Genomic DNA, 18,907 nt, shown 5'->3' on the forward strand with positions numbered 1-18,907 from the left:
TATATTCGGCCACCGACCTCCATCTAAAAATATGTTGTTCCAGGGACGCCCCAGAAGCAAAGACAAAGACATCTTTTTTTACAAAGATTTGTGCCGCATTCTCACAATTTTACAAAAATAGCATATCTACAATATCTATAGTTCATATCTATGAGCTTGTAGATCTGCTATTTTTCAATAGCTAAAGTATAAAATAATGCTTGAAACACCAGAACTGGTTCCCGCCCCCAGAATGGGTTAAAAAAAGACAAGAACCAGAGACATTTCTGCAAAAAAACAAGATTCCATCTGCGCCTCTATCCGGCAGGCTGCACCGAGGCTATACTACAGATGGGGGGAGCCGTTGTTTTCTCCGTGCAGAACTGGAACCCGACCAAAGCCGTAAAATACTCCAGTCATAAAGCTGGTGGGTGAGGAGCCATCTCCAGGTGTTTTCTGTTGGAGGTGAAGGTGGGGGGGGGGGGGAGAACTGCCGGCCTCGACACACTAAAACTCCTTGTTTCCTTCCTGAAGCGAGGGGGCCTATTCTTCATCGAGGTTCAAGGAAGAGTGTGGTAGTGAACTCCTCTGTGAGCGCTTGCAATTTAACTGATATGATATAGTACTTTATTGTCAGTTTGCACAGAAATGTGTCTTGCTGCCCGTCGGCCTTGTATGCCACACACACACACACACACACACACACACACACACACACACACACACACAACAGGAAATACAATTACATACATAGAAACATGAAGGCAAGAGCAATGTCCACAGCCATTAAGCCTCACAAGTCGACTGATAAAGACCTCTTCAGTCTGACCTTATTGTATGCTGGAACACCATGGGCTCTATTTCCGTCCATGCTAAACCCCTTATCCCTTAACTTCTTTGCCTTTTTTTTTTTTACCATTTTGAAACACATTTTTGAATAGTTCAACTAGCCGATCTACACTACATCGACACGTTGTGAGCTTATACATTGGCTATTTTAACTATTAAAAAATGTTTTTTGAAAAAGAAAAATCACACCTGTGTAAATTGAGTGGTGCAAACCGCTTCCGGTGAGCCACCTCACGTCCGAAACGGTCGAGAAATGACAGAGTTACCGTGTGGGGGTCCCCGGGGGGTCCCTGGAACATCCAGACCCCCAGGAACGCGCCCAGGGGGCCAACCTGGAAAAATTGACACATCTTGACATTCCTCTGTGCGCTTTGTTTACGTCTGGGGCCCAGAGTGCCAATACCAGCCCAGAGTGTAGAGTAGGAGAGTAGCGACACACTTTGATCTCGCCGCAAAGCGGGTGCCTATGGGCTATAGTTCCAAACATTGCTCCTATGACTGGAACTATCCCATTGGGATAGAATGAGCACTTCCGCATTCCATTGTTACAATGGGAGTCAACGCTAGTGTCGCCACTCTCTAGCTATATTACTCTGTACCAGCCTACCCAGGTTCTCCTTATTGTTCCAATGTACTGTATATACATTGGGATTTAATGATGAATGCACGGGGGGCCCATAGTCTACTCTCACTAGGTGTGAGGGAGGAGCGGAAGAGTGGCTGAGGACTGAAATATGAGCAGCTTGTTAAATAGTGCGGCTTCGCGTGTCTTAATAAGTGTTTATTATCGGTTCGTCGGGAGTGTTATTCATTCATTATGTCTCTGTTAGTGTGAGTTGTCTCAGGAAATCCTGCTCTCTAGACTGAAGAGGGGGAGAAGAACATGATAGATAGATGGTCCCAGCAACCAGACCATTCATGAAATTACATGAGAGAACACCAGTCCCCATTCATACATTAAGCTCCAGAAGGATTTTTTTAAACAGTCAACACTGACACCTAGTGGTAACAGTATTCCCAAGGAATGGGCTCACAGAATAACTCTTCCTACTTCTGGGTCACTTCCCTACTTCCTTCATAGGTGTTACTGATGATACTAATTAAGGCTCTGTTCCATTTAGTGTGCAGTGGTTCGTTTTTAATTCCAAGGACCCCCATAACTTAACATAATTAAAAGAGGACAGGAAGCAAAGACCGTATGGTGGACTACATGTTGCTCCCTGGAAAGAAAAAAACATGCGCAATGGGCTATATGCAGCCAACACTTCCGCGTTCAGCTTCCTTGGTCTCAATTGCCATGTTTCTTTCCTTCCAGGGAGCAACATGGAGTCCACCGTACGGTCTTCGCTTCCTGTCCTCTTTTAATAGTCCTTGGCCTGAAAGAGGAACTGAGTCTCTCCCGTTTCCTCTCTTCTCTACACGGTGCCACCACTAGATGGTGCCTCAGGCTACTACATCTCTGCTGCTGCTTGCTCCTGTCCCCCCCACACACAGGGGGGACACTAAAAATATGTACTTGAACTTGACTTTTAAAATTTTTGTACTGTTTGATATTTCTCATTTATAGCCTAAAATGCTTTAAGTGCCAGGGACGTTATCCCGTCTTATGGACGTCTTTGTAATGGATGCCACGGGCGTTAAGACGTCTCTCCCTTGGGAATTCAACATTTTCATCCATATTTTGAAAATTCCTCTAATCTGGTGTACAGGTGATGACATGCACATTACATGCATAATAGAATTACAAATTCTTTCTCTCTTTATAATGGGAGAATTGGCACTCAGAGCCTAAACTGGTGACCACCAGGTGGCGCTGAAAGAGTTCATTCACATTTGGACAACTCTTTATTTTAGTCCTCCAGGTGAAAAATATGTGTGAACTCATTATTGCTGGGTGTGTGACATTGGTTAATTGAATTACGAGCTAAAGTGTTCAAATAATGTTGAATATTCTGTCTCTGAGATGTATTGAAGTCGTATAAGCATAAAGTATTGTAAGTGTAAGTGAGGGGCCCTCTCATCATCGTACATCAGCCTATGAAATAATCACATTCCGTGCTACAAAAACGTGCTACGAACACAGAGCCATCTAATAGAAGAGTCGGGCAGCGATATCGAGGGGGCAGAAACCGAGCGCTCAAGCACTGTTCATGCAAATAAGAGCTATTTTAGGCATGTGTGCAACATGACAACTGTTTTAAAGTATTGTACAGTGACAACTAAAGTCTCTGTAATGTTTATGTTGTACGATTACTACAAAACAATCTAAAACAAAGGGATTTAAAATCATTAAAGCTGGGCTGTTGCCTGGGTCCAATGCATTTCTGCCTACATCCGGTCCAGGACTTGTCCCTTTTGGTTGTCCCCATGCTCAATAGAAGTCTATGTAGGAGAACCGCCATTAGACCGGCCCCATGAAGTGAACAGAGTTTTACTCGAAGACTATGCAAAAACACAAAGCTGTACGTTAAAAAACAAAATGGAAATGCTCAAGTACAGTATTTGAGTAAATGTACTTTTAGAGAAGGATACAACAATGAGTAAACGGCAGATGTCTGTCCGCTAGTCAACACAATGAATGAATGAATGAGTTGCATTGGTGTGGTTTGTTTTGTTGCAAGGAGTTGCATTGGTGTGGTACCATTATAACTCAATGGCTGCAGCGAGCGGAAGAGCAGCCCAGTGGGATGACGCACGTTACGCACATGTCGACCTCCATGAACGTGCTGCAGTTCCACTTTGCCAGTAGATACTGACAGCTTCAATGTTGGATAGCCTTGCATTACATTCACAGACAACCACCCAATGATAGAACCGCAGAATTTTCACATTAATTATTAACCACTATTGATTCATTTCTTAACGGCGATTAAAGATGAACAATTAACATTCCGAATTCTGACGTTGTCTCTCTCAGTGATCACGGAACAGGAGTGATCTATACCGTCTCACCATTTCTTTGATAAGGCTGTACGGATGTGATTGTTGCTTTCCGTCAGTAAACATCATGGGACTTGCACATTGTGTTCTAAAGGTTGTGTGATTATAAAATCTGTTTTGTCGGGCCTTGTTGTCGTAATGCCTGATTTTACATTTTCACAATAGCGCATTGTGAGGGTTTGTGGTTTCCGCAGCGTGGCCTTGTGACCTAGAGGGATGCTACAAAGCTGGCTAGTGGCCACGCGAGACTAAGTAGAGCAAGCATTCAGGAAGGCGGGGTCCCAATATCTTACCTGGTTTAGGGGTAGAGGCAGGTGGTCTCCCATCTGGGACAGACACTGGATCGTTTCGAGACGTTTCCGAGTCCACTGGTTTTAAGTCCCCGAGCTCCGTCTGAACATCTGTGACAGTGGGCCCCTCTACTCCTGTGTGACAGACTTTAGCTGACTCCCGTGGGCCTGCTTCGTCACACACAGCGTCCATGGGCTCCCCTGTCAAAAGCACATGGTCAGGTTATTCATTTCAAAACGGAAGAGTTCCAGTTGTACTACTGTATGTCCGTCACGACAGTGGTTGTCCAGAACAGGAAATCCAAGAATCTCTCTGTCTGTCTGTGTCAATTTTATTCCCTTACAGCAGGGGTTTTCAATCTTTTTCATACCAAAGACCATTATTTAATTGGTATTTGAGCCACGGACCACTATTCGATGACATTTAGCCTCTCAGACCCAAAACTAAAGAATATTTTGTTGTTGTTGGATTTTGTCCAGCATTTTGCCCAGTCGGTAGCATAGGAGAGACAACAGAATACAATTATTCTACATTCTCTAATTGTGTAGACTTCTTGTAAATTAAGTAATGCAGGAGTAACAATAGAGTGTAAAATGAAACCAAATGGACCCGGGATGGTCAATTTTTTTCCCCTTAATTTGACGCTCTCAAGATTTAAAGATCTAAGGGTCCATTGGGTTACCAACTCTCTAGCTGGGGACCACCTGGAACCCCCTCAAGGACCACTGGTTGAAAACCACTGCTTACCTCCAAGTACTTTGATAATGGTGTACATGGGTCAGGGTCATGGTCAACAGGTATTTCATACAGGTGCATAGTGCATACGTTCGGCCTAGATGTACTTACTTATGTGGGTGAAAATTAAGTTCACAATTCACATGCAGTAGAAGAAATGTTTTCCATAAGCCCTTTCAATACTGTAGCCAACACGCTCACTCACCCTGTTCCGTTGGCATTTCCCCTTTAGACAGAAATTTGCCCATCTTCTTCAGGACCTTCCTGTGAGATTTGGATGGCTGGAAGTTCAAGGCATGACATCTGGATGGAGAGACAGACAGCAAGAACGTTGTTTAGTTAGAATAAACTTCCCCGTTGACAACTCGGTCTGTTTTCTCGCTTGATTTATCTACATTCTACAGTATCAACCCATTAAGGTTTGCCAATATGGTACAGCCAGTAATTAGTCTACTTTCTCCCAGATGGATATGAACCCCACTTGCAATGAGCAGCTTTATTTTGAACGATGTGTGCGTTTGTCTCGACCGGTTGTTATTCTCTGCCTTGAGCATTATAAGTACAGGCCGACGCCATTACTGCGACCGCTAGGCTCCGTACAAAAAGCGTTGTTTTGACCAGAAATGCCCCCCCCCCACACACACACACACACACACACACACACACACACACACACACACACACACACACACACACACACACACACACACACACACACACACACACACACACACACACACACACACACACACACACACACACACACACACACACACACACACACACACACACACACACACACACACACCAATTTTATTTATATAGCACCTTTCATACTCAAGGCAATTCAAAGTGCTTTACAGAATAAAAACAAATACAGTGAAACAGTGCACTTTAAAAGGAATACAGATTATAATAGATACAATTACATTACAACAGATACTCCCACCTTTAACCCATTCTGAACGGGCACCCGTTTTGGTGTCAGCCTCATGTTATGCTTTACCTATTGAAAAATAGCAGATCTACAAGCTCATATCGCGCCACCGAGTGGCGCGATACGAGCTTGTAGGTCTGCTATTTTTGAAAAAAATCGAAGAACGACTGACATTTTTAGAATCTGATCTCAGGTCAGAATGGGTTCATCAGACCAGTGTGTGTCCGGCGGAAACCTCGTATGAATCTGATCTCAGGTCAGAATGGGTTAATAGAAACACAGTTAATTGGGATATGCAATGTTAAATAAATACGTTTTTAAATTTGACTTAAAAACGGCTATGGTTGGGGGGATTTTCTAATGTAACCTGGAATGCTATTCCAGGTTTGTGGTGCATAATGGTGGAATGCTGCTTCACCATGTTTTGTTCCAGCTATCGGGTGAACTATCAGTAGGCCAGCCTCAGATGACCTAAGGGTTCTGGAGGGCTCATATGGCTTCAGCATGTCTGAGATGTAGCTGGGCCCAAAGCCACAAACAGATTTATAGACAAGTAATACAATTTTAAAATCAATTCTCTGGGACACTGGTAGCCAATGTAAGGATTTTAGGATTGGTGTAATATGGTCATATTTTCTAGTTTTTGTCAGGACTCTAGCAGCAGCATTCTGAATTAGTTGGAGTTGACGAAGAGCTTTGTTTGAAAGTCCTGTGAGCAGACCATTGCAGTAATCCAGTCTACTGGAAACAAAAGCATGTATAAGTGTTTCTAGGTCTTGCTTGGACATAATTCCTCTAACTCTTGCAATATTTTGAAGGTGATAATAGGCAGATGAAATTACAGTTTTGATATGACTGTTAAAATTTAAATCTGAGTCTAGTCACACACACACACACACACGCGCGCGCGCGCGCCGCAGTCCAGTGTCTAAGATAACAACAGATAGCCATCGGAAGCTAATGTGAGTAGCCTTTCCAATAGATCGGAGCAAACACATTTATACAACTGAATAAACGTATGCTACGTATTTTGGCAGCGTCGCTTCCCGACAAATAACGCAGGCTACGTTTTTTGGCGGGGAAATGGTTAAATATGTTTTAACTTAAGTCACAGCAGTGTTATATTTCTCAACACTTTTTCGGATACATAAAGGTATGGCAGCATTATAAGACATATTGCAATATTTTTCCTGATTCATGGTTCGTACAACTCATAATAAAACATTGTCATTGGCAGGGTGGTGCCAGTGTTTACCTGATGGTGTACTGTGGACAGCATGTCTTGTTCAATGTAGGCTTGTAGACATACTTTCCACTTCTGCAGAGGGACGAAATGGGTAAGAGTTAACTGCTAAAACTAGTTATTAGCACAGACCTAAAAATGGAACATCTTCATCTTTCAATGTGTAGCTTGTTGTTATAATCAACATGGTAAGTTATCTGACCATTCTGGAGACTCACAACGCCAAACATTCTGTGTTGGCAAACGTGGATCAAATTAACATTTCTACAACATTTTCTAAATTGTGTAGACTTCTTGTAAATTAAGTAATGCAAAGCACCAAGTGAAAACACCAATAGGGGGATTTGGGAAGATGGCATTCTATTTCTTACCTTCTCCAACCTCGGTCTACGAGGTCCTGGTAGTCTTGTACCGTCATCGTGTGGGACCACATTCCTGTAGAATGGGAAATGTACAGGACATTTTTTTTTCCCCATCAGTTTCATTATCATGCATGTCCATTTAGATGACATTTTCTGAGTGATTCATTAACCCATTCTGACCTGAGATCAGATTCACACGAGGTTTCCACTGGACACACACTGGTCTGATTAACCCATTCTGACCTGAGATCAGATTCTAAAAAATGTCAGTCGCTCTTCGATTTTTCAAAAATAGCAGACCTACAAGCTCGTATCGCGCCACTCGGTGGCGCGATATGAGCTTGTAGATCTGCTATTTTTCAATAGCTAAAGCATAACATGATGCCAACACCAAAATGGGTGCCCGTTCAGAATGGGTTAAGGCTGCACCAGTATTATATTATCAAATTAGCCTAAGAAATAATTTAGAAATAAGTTATGAAAGTGCATAAGCATGAAATTGATCATCTTTTTTTACACAGTTATGCTTCTGTGTGTGTGACATGTCCACTGGGACACGTTATTTCCAGTGGTGTCTCAAGATCCTAACCGAAACGTTAGACCTCTGGGATGCACCAGCCCCCCTTCCTCAAACCGAGGCCTCAACTTCCTGCTTTAACTCATGACCTTCTCCACACACACACACACACACACACACACACACACACACACACACACACACACACACACACACACACACACACACACACACACACAGTGGAAAGTCAGTCACGTGATACTAGTTCACACACACTACACAACACAAGACAGAACTCTAACCAGGCAAGTACTACTGTAAGCCCTAAGTACCATTTCCCAGTTGTAGTAGCTAGCTATAGCCAAAGTCCCATGGGTCTCAGAGACAACACACTGTTATACAACAGAGAAACTGTTAGACAAAATAGTTTTCTCACACAGTTGATAGCTGGACCAATTCCTCTCCTCCTGACTAGCTACATTACAGCTAGAGGAGCCTGGTTCTGCATAGTTTTACAGGTTTAGTAGTAATTTTATTTCTGGATTTGATAAGAGAATATTGTTAATATTGATTTAACAGACGGCATGTTCATACAGGCTACAGTACAGTATAAGATATAAGTATCTATCTATAAGTGTCTATTAGTACGTCTCTAAATGTTTTGATGAAGGTGGACACTCTTGTAAACAAGTGTAATGCTTTATTGTTAACAGTCTTTGTATTGAGTTGTGCTTGAAATGTACTGTAATTCTGCAAACTGTTAAAATGTTTATTTTCAATCAATCAGATAACAGTGTGCCTTTATTGTTGCAGCTTATTTCTCATTTAATATGTGTGGTGTTTGAAGGTTTATGTATCCTCAAAAAAAGGCAAAGATCCTGAATAGGTACATAATAACCACACTGATAAGAGAAACTGCAACAGTGTAACTAAATTAGAAACACCATGAAATCCAGGTAACTTTAATAACTTTAATAAAATAAACTTTCTGAAAGTTTCATGAGTGCAATCTAGATCTATCATGCCATCTGGGCCAATCCAGATGTCATGGAAACGCAGTAGTTTTATCTGGACACATGTCACAATCAGAACAACAGGAGCACCTGTCTTTCTGTCACAGAGTGGATCGTGGTGCCATCATGTCAAATTGTACTTATCTAACTTCTCTTGGCAAAAGAACCCAGTAAGACAACTAAAATAATAGTTATCAAAAATAATAATAATAACTAGAACTGCACTCTGTCGAGTGCATACTTGCTTGTTGCACACTAGTAGGCCATAAATGGCCAACTAGTGCGCAAGCAGAGCGTGCAAGTCCTTTCGACCGCTGTAAACTGTCAAATCTCAGTATCTCTGTGAAGGAACGTTTGAAATGTATAATTTTTAGATGTAACCATTTGCTACCTACCTACTTTATGCATATAAACACCTAGTATTATTAAGTATGATTCAAGTTTCTATCTATATAAGTTTGGGTGAAGAGCTAGTCATACATATACACCACGTACTCTGGTCCCAGCAGATCAGGCACAACTTGCCATTTTATTTTTACTGATTATGTATATAGTATATGTATGACTAGCTCTAAATGATGACGTAAGAGATATGGTCATTTGTGGTCGTTTGGTCCCAGCAAAGCAGGCATATACTATATAGGCATATACTATATATAGTATATAGGCATATACTATATACGTATACACAGGGTTGGGAGGGTTACTTTTAAAAAGGAATCCCCTACAGTTACAAGTTACTTGCTAAAACATGTAGTCAGTAACGTAATCCCGATTACTCCATTTAAAAAGTAACTACAAGTTACTTTCAGTTACTTTTGGATTACTTTTAAGTAAAACTCAATTTAATTAGATAATACAAGTTTTACCATTGATATACAAGAATGTTGAATACAGTAAAGACTAATTTATATAGTCTACAAAGAACTCAGCCCTATACAATTATATTTATACCCCGTAGGCTACTCTTTAAATAAAAAGCCTCATTGTATTTGACCTAAAAGAGAAGACTGCGCTACCCATTATTTATCCCCCCCAATCCAATATATCATATATGCTCTCCTATATAGTATCTCTGCAGTGTTGCCTGGTCTGATTATTATAAGCCACATTGGGCTTATTTTTCTGAAGTTAATTGTAAATAATGGTAGAACGGTTGTGAGCTTGTAGATCGTCTATTTTTAAATAGCCAACATATATAAATATGCACATTGTTTAATGGACGATATATATAGCTTTGAAGTGCTCGTGTGGCCTTTTATAGTCGCTTCTTTTGGGCTTGTTTTCATAGACCTGGTTGCTTATTTCTCTCGCAAATTGGCAACACCGCCCTGACCAGCAGCAGCCTCCACTGTGAGGATTTTACACAGAGTCAGAGTGGTGCGCGCTGCGCTCAACTCCAATCCATTCCGTTTGGTGTTATAATAATTTATAACTTGTTTGTAAAATGAATGAGGGGAAGGGAAGAATGTAATCCTCATGTAACCCCCGTTACAACACCCCCGTTACTGTAATCCAGATTACACATTTTAAAATGTACTCTAAGACGTTACAGTTACGTTTTTTTTTTACTCTGATTACAGTAACGGATTACATGTAATCCGTTACTTCCCAACCCTGCGTATACATATATACTATATAGAGTGTGTAGTTGTAAGTTGATTAGCGGTATACTGTGGTTACTTTGCGCCAAAAACCGTGACAGCTGTCCCGCCATTTGATGTTTATGCAAGAAAACAGCAAATCTGTGCCTGGTTTGCTGGGACCAAACGACCATATTTCTTACGTCATCATTAAGAGCTAGTCATACATATACACACCACGTACTCTGGTCCCAGCAGATCAGGCACAATTTGCTATTTTATTTTTACTGATTATGTATATAGTATACGTATGACTAGCTCTAAATGATGACGTAAGAAATATATATAGTATATATATAGTATATAGGCATATACTATATACGTATACATATATACTCTATACTCTATACTGTATAAAGTGTGTAGTTGTAAGTTGATTAGCGGTATACTGTGGTTACTTTGCGCCAAAAACCGTGACAGCTGTCCCGCCATTTGATGTTTATGCAAGAAAACAGCAAATCTGTGCCTGGTTTGCTGGGACCAAATGACCACAAATGACCATATTTCTTACGTCATCATTAAGAGCTAGTCATACATATACACACCACGTACTCTGGTCCCAGCAGATCAGGCACAATTTGCTATTTTATTTTTACTGATTATGTATATAGTATACGTATGACTAGCTCTAAATGATGACGTAATAAATATGGTCATTTGTGGTCATTTGGTCCCAGCAAAACAGGCACAGATTTGATGTTTTTCTGCATAAACATCGAATGGCGGGACAGCTGTCACGGCGGAAGAGACCGGGCGAAAACATTACTTGCGCGCTCTGCTTCTGCAAGTAATAATACTATAAATAAATACATCATGCGGCAGCTTCAACAATATCATAATTATTATCATTGAGTGCTCCATAATCATTCATGCAGTTCTTCAGAATGATATATAGCCATCCTCATCCCCATGCAGTTACAACATTCACCCTCACACAACAATCCCTTTTCATAACCATAGCGTATTATCTTCCAGGGATGAAAAGATTTATTACAGCAATGGTTATTTATCGATAACTTGTGTACAAAGGTCAGGCCCAAGGGTGGCGAGGCTAGATAAAAGACCATAGGGGCAATAAAAGCAGTAGAATGCACCCTTGCTGTGTAATAAGTTATTATTTTCCCAATAGTTTTTCAGATGTAGTGTAGCCTACAGTATGAAATTGGCAGGGACTGAAATTCCTTATTTATTTATTGTTTTCAAATGAATTGTCACTCTGCTCCAACATAACGTTACGTTAGTCATTTGATTTCATAAGACAAAATATTGCTAGTTCAATAACCTACTGTACTGTAGTTCTCAAACACAACATGCTGCCAAGTTGACATGAGGACACAGTAAATCGTTCACTGCTCTCTGCAGGATAATTGTTATCAAATTACCCATTTTGAATCTTTTCAGATCACATTCCGGGTCCTGTTGCGCTCTAGTTTAACCATATTTATAGACTGTATAGATACCAAAATCCAATGATGATTTCTTCCTGTAAACCAAAATATGACGCAGGCTTATGTCAGCAAGTACCACTCAGTCACCAACCAATTTCAACGATATAAAAACATGTATCAAACATGGGCTGGGGTCGGACAGGCACGAATGGCCTGCCCTACATCCGTAGCCCTTATAAATAATATATATTTTAATGTTTACATGGTAATGAGAATGTATTGCTTATTTTTACTCAAGTTATTGTGGAACATCTTGCTCCAGTAGCATAAGACATCCAATGTAGCCTACTACCTTTCTGATGTGAAATGGCACAAGGGACCCCCCCCCCAAAAAAAATTATCAGCACGGGCACACATTTGTTTTGTCCTTTTCTGGGGTTTGGGCACCTCACCTGCCCCCTCGGTGCTCTCTCTGCACAGAACTGCTGGCGAAAGTCTTTCAAACAGTGTCAGCTAAACACTAAAATGATGTTTCTGAAAACATTTGAGGACAGGAAAAGGCAACAATATCTATTTATTTTTGATCAGTACTAGATGACAAGCACTCATAGGCGGATAGAAATGTGCATCTTTGGAGGTTCCCACGGTCCATGCGGTTCAACCCCATCGCTGTGATTGAATACCATGGGCTCCATTTCCGTCACCGCTAAACCATTATCTCTAAACTTTTTTCTTTACAATTTTGAATTGAATTGAATTTTGAATTTTGAATAGTTCAACTAGCCAATGAATCTACATTGACACGTTGTGAGCCTGTAGACTGGCCATTTTAACTATTCAAAAATGTTTTGCAAAATAGTTTAAAAAAAAGGCAAAGATGTTTAGGGATAAGGGGTTTAGCGGTGACAAAAATATTAGTCAGAAAATGGCTAAAAATGCATTTTCAGCCTATTCAGTTTCGGCCCGAATAGGCAGAAAAGATATCACTGAATAGTGTATGCAATTAATGCATTCAAAAGAGCTGAATAAATGTTTTATGGACCCATAATAGTGATTATTATTTAAGTTAAGTTTTGCCATAACCATTTATTTTTCCATAAATCAGGTAGCTTTAAGGTACGGCCATGACAGCAATGGTAGGAAAAAAAGTAAAGTTATATTATATGATTCCTATATTCGGTATTCCGTTTCGGCCAAGAATTTCCCTTTCGGTGCATCCCTAAGTTAGATACAAGCAAACTGCCATTCCAGATCGATTTTAAAGTATCCTTCATGTCATGAGCATCATCTGTGACGATTGTTCATCAGCACTTGTGATCCCTTTAAAAACCATGTTCCTTTCCATAGGTGTGGAAAGCACCTGCTGTGACATCAAGAATTTAATCAAATGGATGTAGTCAGACTTGGAAATACAACATACTGTACAGTACATCAATCTTCCAATTTGAATACTTCTATAACCCGGCTTTCCTGGAAAAGAACAGAACGCTAATGTTTGTCATATCAGCAGGCAGGATGTACACTAAATATGACTAGGCTAATCAGACATGCACACCAGTCAACAACAGTGAATCACTGCCATCACTGTCTGAAGTCAAATCTGTGGATGCAAGATCATAATCAAAATACAAGAAAATCCGAATCCATTTACTACAGTGAATGGTTTACTGCTGTCAAATATGCAACAGTAAAGTTTTGCTAAACTGAAAGGGTTAACAAGTGGGAAGACCTCTCTTGTTTCAACTCCTGTGTCACAGTGTCTGTCTACAAGACAAGTCGCTGTCTGTCTACAAGAACTGATCTACATGTTATGTTCTTGTCGGTCTAGCTCTGAAGCATGACTGTCATATCATGGAGAGCAAAATTGAATACTAGGCTGAACAAGATGAAGCTAAAATAGTAGCTCTTTTTTTTAGGAGCTAGCTAGCTAGCTAGCTTAGGGTGTCTAGCTTGACACAGGCTCCCACAGGACGAAGCAACCATCACCGGCTTACACCATGTGGGTTTCAACCTTTTTCATATCAAGGCCATTATTTATTTGTCATTTGATCCACGGACCACCATTTGATCAGACACTGATAATTAATTAATTGTTGTCCATGGATAAGATTTGGTCCACAATTCAATGATGTTCTGTGTTGGCAAACGTGGATCAAAATAACATTTCTACAACATTTTCTAAATTGTGTAGACTTCTTGTAAATTAAGTAATGCAGATGTTTAACAATGTAACTCTTGAGAGCGTAAAATGGGTCCATTTTGTTTAATTGTATGCTCTCAAGAGTTAGAGACCTATGGGTCCATTTGGTTACCAATAAAGTACCAACTCTCCTAGCCCCATACTGTATGTGCCCTCTCCCTACGCTCATTCTGTAGCTCCGAGATGAGGTCACACACTGGGCCCCTCCCACCGCGTTTCAGAAACGGCGCAAGTTTCCACAATAAGTGTTTCTTATCCTTACCACACCATTAATCCAAAACGTGTAGGGCCCATGCAGGTTTACACTAATTCAAATTTAGGATCGGCCCAGAAAATCCAACTAGAGATTTGAACTGAGCCTTTACGTCCCGTATTTTGTCAGTCGCTTCCATGTTTATCAAGGAAGTGTGCGTGTGCGCGTGCATGTCGAGTGAACTGAAGTCAGTTGGAAATTTACGACCAGGGGAGGCGCCGGGGAGGCGCTAAAGCTTTTCAACTTCCTTGATAAACATGGAAGCGACTGACAAAATACGGGACGTAAAGGCTCAGTTCAAATCTCTAGTTGGATTTTCTGGGCCGATTCTAAATTTGAATTAGTGTAAACCTGCATGGGCCCTACACGTTTTGGATTAATGGTGTGGTAAGGATAAGAAACACTTATTGTGGAAACTTGCGCCGTTTCTGAAACGCGGTGGGAGGGGCCCAGTGTGTGACCTCATCTCGGAGCTACAGAATGAGCGTAGGGAGAGGGCACATTATGGGGCTACAACTCTCCTAGCCCCTTTCGGGACCCTACATAAAGCTTTTCTGAAATTTGGACAGTATATTTTCGTATGGGAATTCCGGAACGCGGACGTAAACATGCTCTCTAAGATCCTATCTGCGGCGTGTGACTGCTTTTTTTTGCTTGAGTTATTCTGAATTCGGGAACTTTAAGTACCTATACATCCCGCTGCGAATATCTCCTGTGGCGCGGAAGCCGTTAAGTATTTTTAATCTTTGTTTGACCGATTTGGTCGCTTTATTTCTTCTTGTTTGTTTACCGTTTATTGTACCGCCTCCCGGTGTGCGGTTGGCTTGTGCGGCTACGTCCCTGCCTCTGATCTGCTCTGTCATAGCTATAGCGCCACTATAGCTAGCCAGATAGGCGGTACAATGAGGTGTCAATAAACAAGGAAGGAAGAGAAGAATCAAAGCGACCAAATCGGTCAAACAAAGATTAAAAATACTTAACGGCTTCCACGCCACAGGAGATATTCGCAGCGGCATGTATGGGTACTTATACTTCACATATTCAGAAACACTCACACGAAAACATTTCGTCAAAGAGCGCAGACAGGCCATATGTTTATGTTTTATGTAGTCTGCGTACCAGGTTGCACTGTACTGATGCAACAGGACGCAATGCTCTGTGTCGTCAAAAAGTCAGAAACTTCAGTAGCATTTGGGTTCTGCTTGGAGGGCTACAACTCTCCAGTCTCCAACATTTAGTTGGGGAGTGGGGATGGGGACCACCTGGAACCCACTCAGCCCTCAAGGACCACCGGTGGTCCCCGGACCACTGGTTGAAAACCACTGTTTACACTTACACTATCGGTAACGTTAGAAACATTTGGCCCTATTTTGGACCAGAGCTAATGCTACAGTACATACACACACACACACACACACACACACACACACACACACACACACACAGACACACAAGCCCCTTTCGGGACGGTTACCTTTTCTGTATTTGGGACGAAAGGGGCTATAGACACTTTCAACACTTACCATGAGAGAAGTTGCCCTTTTCGTTCTTACAATAACCGCAACGGTAGCCATCGTCTCCGCCGAAATACTCCACAATTGTATACGAATTATTTCCTGCAGCCATCTTCAAATCAACGGCTGTGTGTCGGCTCGGCTGTATTAGGCTCTGGATATGATAACAGCTGAGCTAGCCAGCCGTGCAGATAGACGCAGAGGAAGAAGAGGCTGATATAAGAACAGCATACTTCCGGTACATTAATCATGTCACCACTTTAATACAAAATAAAAGCTTAAACATCTACGATAGATGTATATTGCAGTGGTGGAAAAGGTGCACAAATGTTTTACGTGAGTAAAAGTATCAATACTGCAATATAGAAATAGTAAAAATCCGGAATTTAAAATGTATACTTGAGTAAAAGTATTCGTATAAAAATGTACTTAAAGTACGAAAAGTTATAGTACTCATTATGCAGAATGTCTAATTTTAATTTTTCAAAGGTATAAAAATGTTTGAAAATAGTTGATCTACAAGCTCACAATGGGTCGCAATGACAAATAAATTATTTGTACGCAACTAATACATAGGCTACATGCAGCTTGCCAACGTTGAAGCGCTCGGCCCTACTGGTCAGAGCTGGGACTGCATGCGGCCCCGTGCATATGCACGAGGAAAAACTGTGCATCTGGAGTTTTACATTGAGCACTTAATCACTTAATGCGGAAGTAGAGCATTCTTCTGGTTGCTTCAAAACGCCACTGAGCAACTTCCATCTAAATGAATAACAGGGGGCGGGGCAGACCGCCCTCTATCCTTTATAACTCTATATGGCCTTGACTCATGCAGAACACATCTGTCACTTTGACCAGTAGCCACGCTCAGATTTTCAGCAGCAGTTTGAACTTTAAAAAATGCTCTGATTTGACGGTGCAGTCGGTTTTTCGCTAAACGCAGCAATATGGTATAGAGGGCAATGCCAAACTGTGAAGACGTGAAGACCACAACGCTATAGCACTCAGTTGAAAATGCTAACGTTAGCACCGGTAGTGCTGTCGCCTCACAGCTAGAAGGTCCTGGGTTCGATTCCCGCTGGGGACGCTGTGGGCGTGTTCTCTGTGGGGTTCATCAGTGGGGTTGGCGAAAGGGCCTTTCTGTGTGGAGTTTGCATGTTCTCCCTGTGTCCCCTAAGGTAGGTAGGTACCCTCACAAAAAACATGCAGTAGTCCTGGTCTCTAAACTACCTCCCCCTGGCCAGGAACTGGTCGGAATAACGTGTTCCTTCCACGCGCTATGTCCGGCCGTGAAACTCCCCCCTGCCAGGTTAAGCAGCTTGGACTCGTCATGCATAGAAGGGAGCATGAGGTCAGTCAGTCCCCCCCCCCCCCCCCCCCAAGTTGTCAGAGGAAGTGTAGCGCCCAGGATTACATTAGATAACATTAGGTGAAAAAATCGTGGGATAAAAAAAAAGAAAATGCTAACTTTGAACAGGCATAGCTCATGAACAATTTGACCGTCACCAATAAAACTTTGATACGCAAATGCGTCTCCTCATGCCGTACACCTTTCCTGTTCTGACATTTGACCTTTAGAACCTCCACCATTTTGAATAAAGTACTACACTATAAAGTACTACTCCCTTTGCCTCTAAAATTAGAGGTTACTGACATACTACTCCCTTTTTCACTCTAGTGGTGTCAATCTGTTTCTCTACAGTCCAGTCAAGTTGCAGACTCTAGTAGAAGTAGATTATAAAAACGCCCAACTCAAAAATAAAAGGAAAAACCCCGCCCAGTAGAGGAGGGGTAAGAAAAGGGAGGAGATGGGGAGGGGATGGGAGGGGAAGCCTCGCCCCATCCCCTCCCCGTATTTCTGACAGAAGGCAATGAGGGCTGGGTGCTTGAAATGAAAAGGTTTTAGAACTGATATATCGACATACATTTTTCAGAGAACTCAATTCAGAAGACATCTGTAGAATCAAATGTGCCTCAGGTCTAAAATAGGTTAATGATCAGCATCCTTTATCAAGCCAACCTCTCACGGTTCCCATCCAGCCGCTCTACCGGCCACTCTACCCCTGAGCCACTGCCGCCCCATTAATGAAGACCAATAATTAGTCAGAAGATATTAATAAAATCTGTGAATAACTTTCTTACCAAGAACTTTCTTCACCAATGTGTTTGGGCAAGTGCTATGGCCGAATTTAGCCCAAGGAGTGTTTTCCGTGCAAAACTAATGCTTGGAATGGGTTCAGATAAGAATCATGAAAACCCCCTTGTTTGACCCCTAGTTTGGCCATAGACCCCCTGAGCACACCAAATGTGCTGACCTCATCACATTTGTGATGACGGCTATGGCCGTTTTTAGCCCATGGAGGAGTTTTTTTCATGCAGACACCTTTACAAACACATTGGTGAAGAAAATTCTTGGTAAGAAATGTATTCCCAGATTTGACATTATTCTGATAATATTCCCAGACTAGCCAAGGTACTGGTTGAAAATGAGTGAAGGTTTTGCACCGCTCTCATCGCTCTGTCGAGAGAATATATGCCGGTGTTGAGGATTTGTGATATATGTCATGCATCTCAGGCAAATGTACCTCATATGGTCAGGGCCAGTCCTCATCTGGAGAATTATTGGGACGTAATGTTTAGACCCCCCATCACAAATGTGCAATATAAATGTACAACATTGTCCTGAAATGGCTATCTTTGGTGTAAATCTCTGAAACTCAGACTCATGGAGGACAATCCTTTTTAGATAAAAATCGAATGGCTCAGATCCATTGGCTGAAGGATGTGATACTATATTTAGCCCAATAGTGGAGGATGATTTTGCGCTAATTTGTCTAAAAGCACCACATTTTGCACAGATGTAGCCCAGGGTTAGGTTAAAGGTCACCAGAGTTTGTGGTCTGCACAAGGGTCCAAATTTGAGGTTAGTTGAGAAAGAGATGAAGCCGGAACAACACTTCATAGTGTTAATTAATGTTTCTATAATATGTTAGTTTACACATTTTTACTATTATGGTAGATTCATGTTAATGTTCCTTTTCAG

General features: G+C 41.5%; 1 protein-coding gene across 4 annotated transcripts in view; it reads right to left on the bottom strand.

Moving 5' to 3' along the window:
- ate1 (arginyltransferase 1) overlaps positions 1-16,044 on the bottom strand; it is a 116,281-nt gene extending 100,237 nt beyond the window's left edge. For all 4 annotated transcript variants that reach the window (XM_083775253.1, XM_083775254.1, XM_083775251.1 and 1 more), the window contains exons 1-5: positions 15,874-16,044; positions 7,346-7,409; positions 6,987-7,049; positions 5,000-5,097; positions 4,062-4,259 (exon numbers count right to left, since the gene is read on the bottom strand). In XM_083775253.1, the coding sequence (XP_083631379.1) occupies positions 4,062-4,259; positions 5,000-5,097; positions 6,987-7,049; positions 7,346-7,409; positions 15,874-15,976 (526 nt within the window). In that variant the 5' untranslated portion in view covers positions 15,977-16,044. The remainder of the gene's footprint in view (positions 1-4,061; positions 4,260-4,999; positions 5,098-6,986; positions 7,050-7,345; positions 7,410-15,873) is intronic.
- Between the last annotated feature and the right edge of the window lie 2,863 nt (positions 16,045-18,907).

This window comes from Protomyctophum parallelum (genome assembly GCF_964188405.1).
Source record: "Protomyctophum parallelum genome assembly, chromosome: 10".
NCBI classification, from domain to species: domain Eukaryota; kingdom Metazoa; phylum Chordata; class Actinopteri; order Myctophiformes; family Myctophidae; genus Protomyctophum; species Protomyctophum parallelum.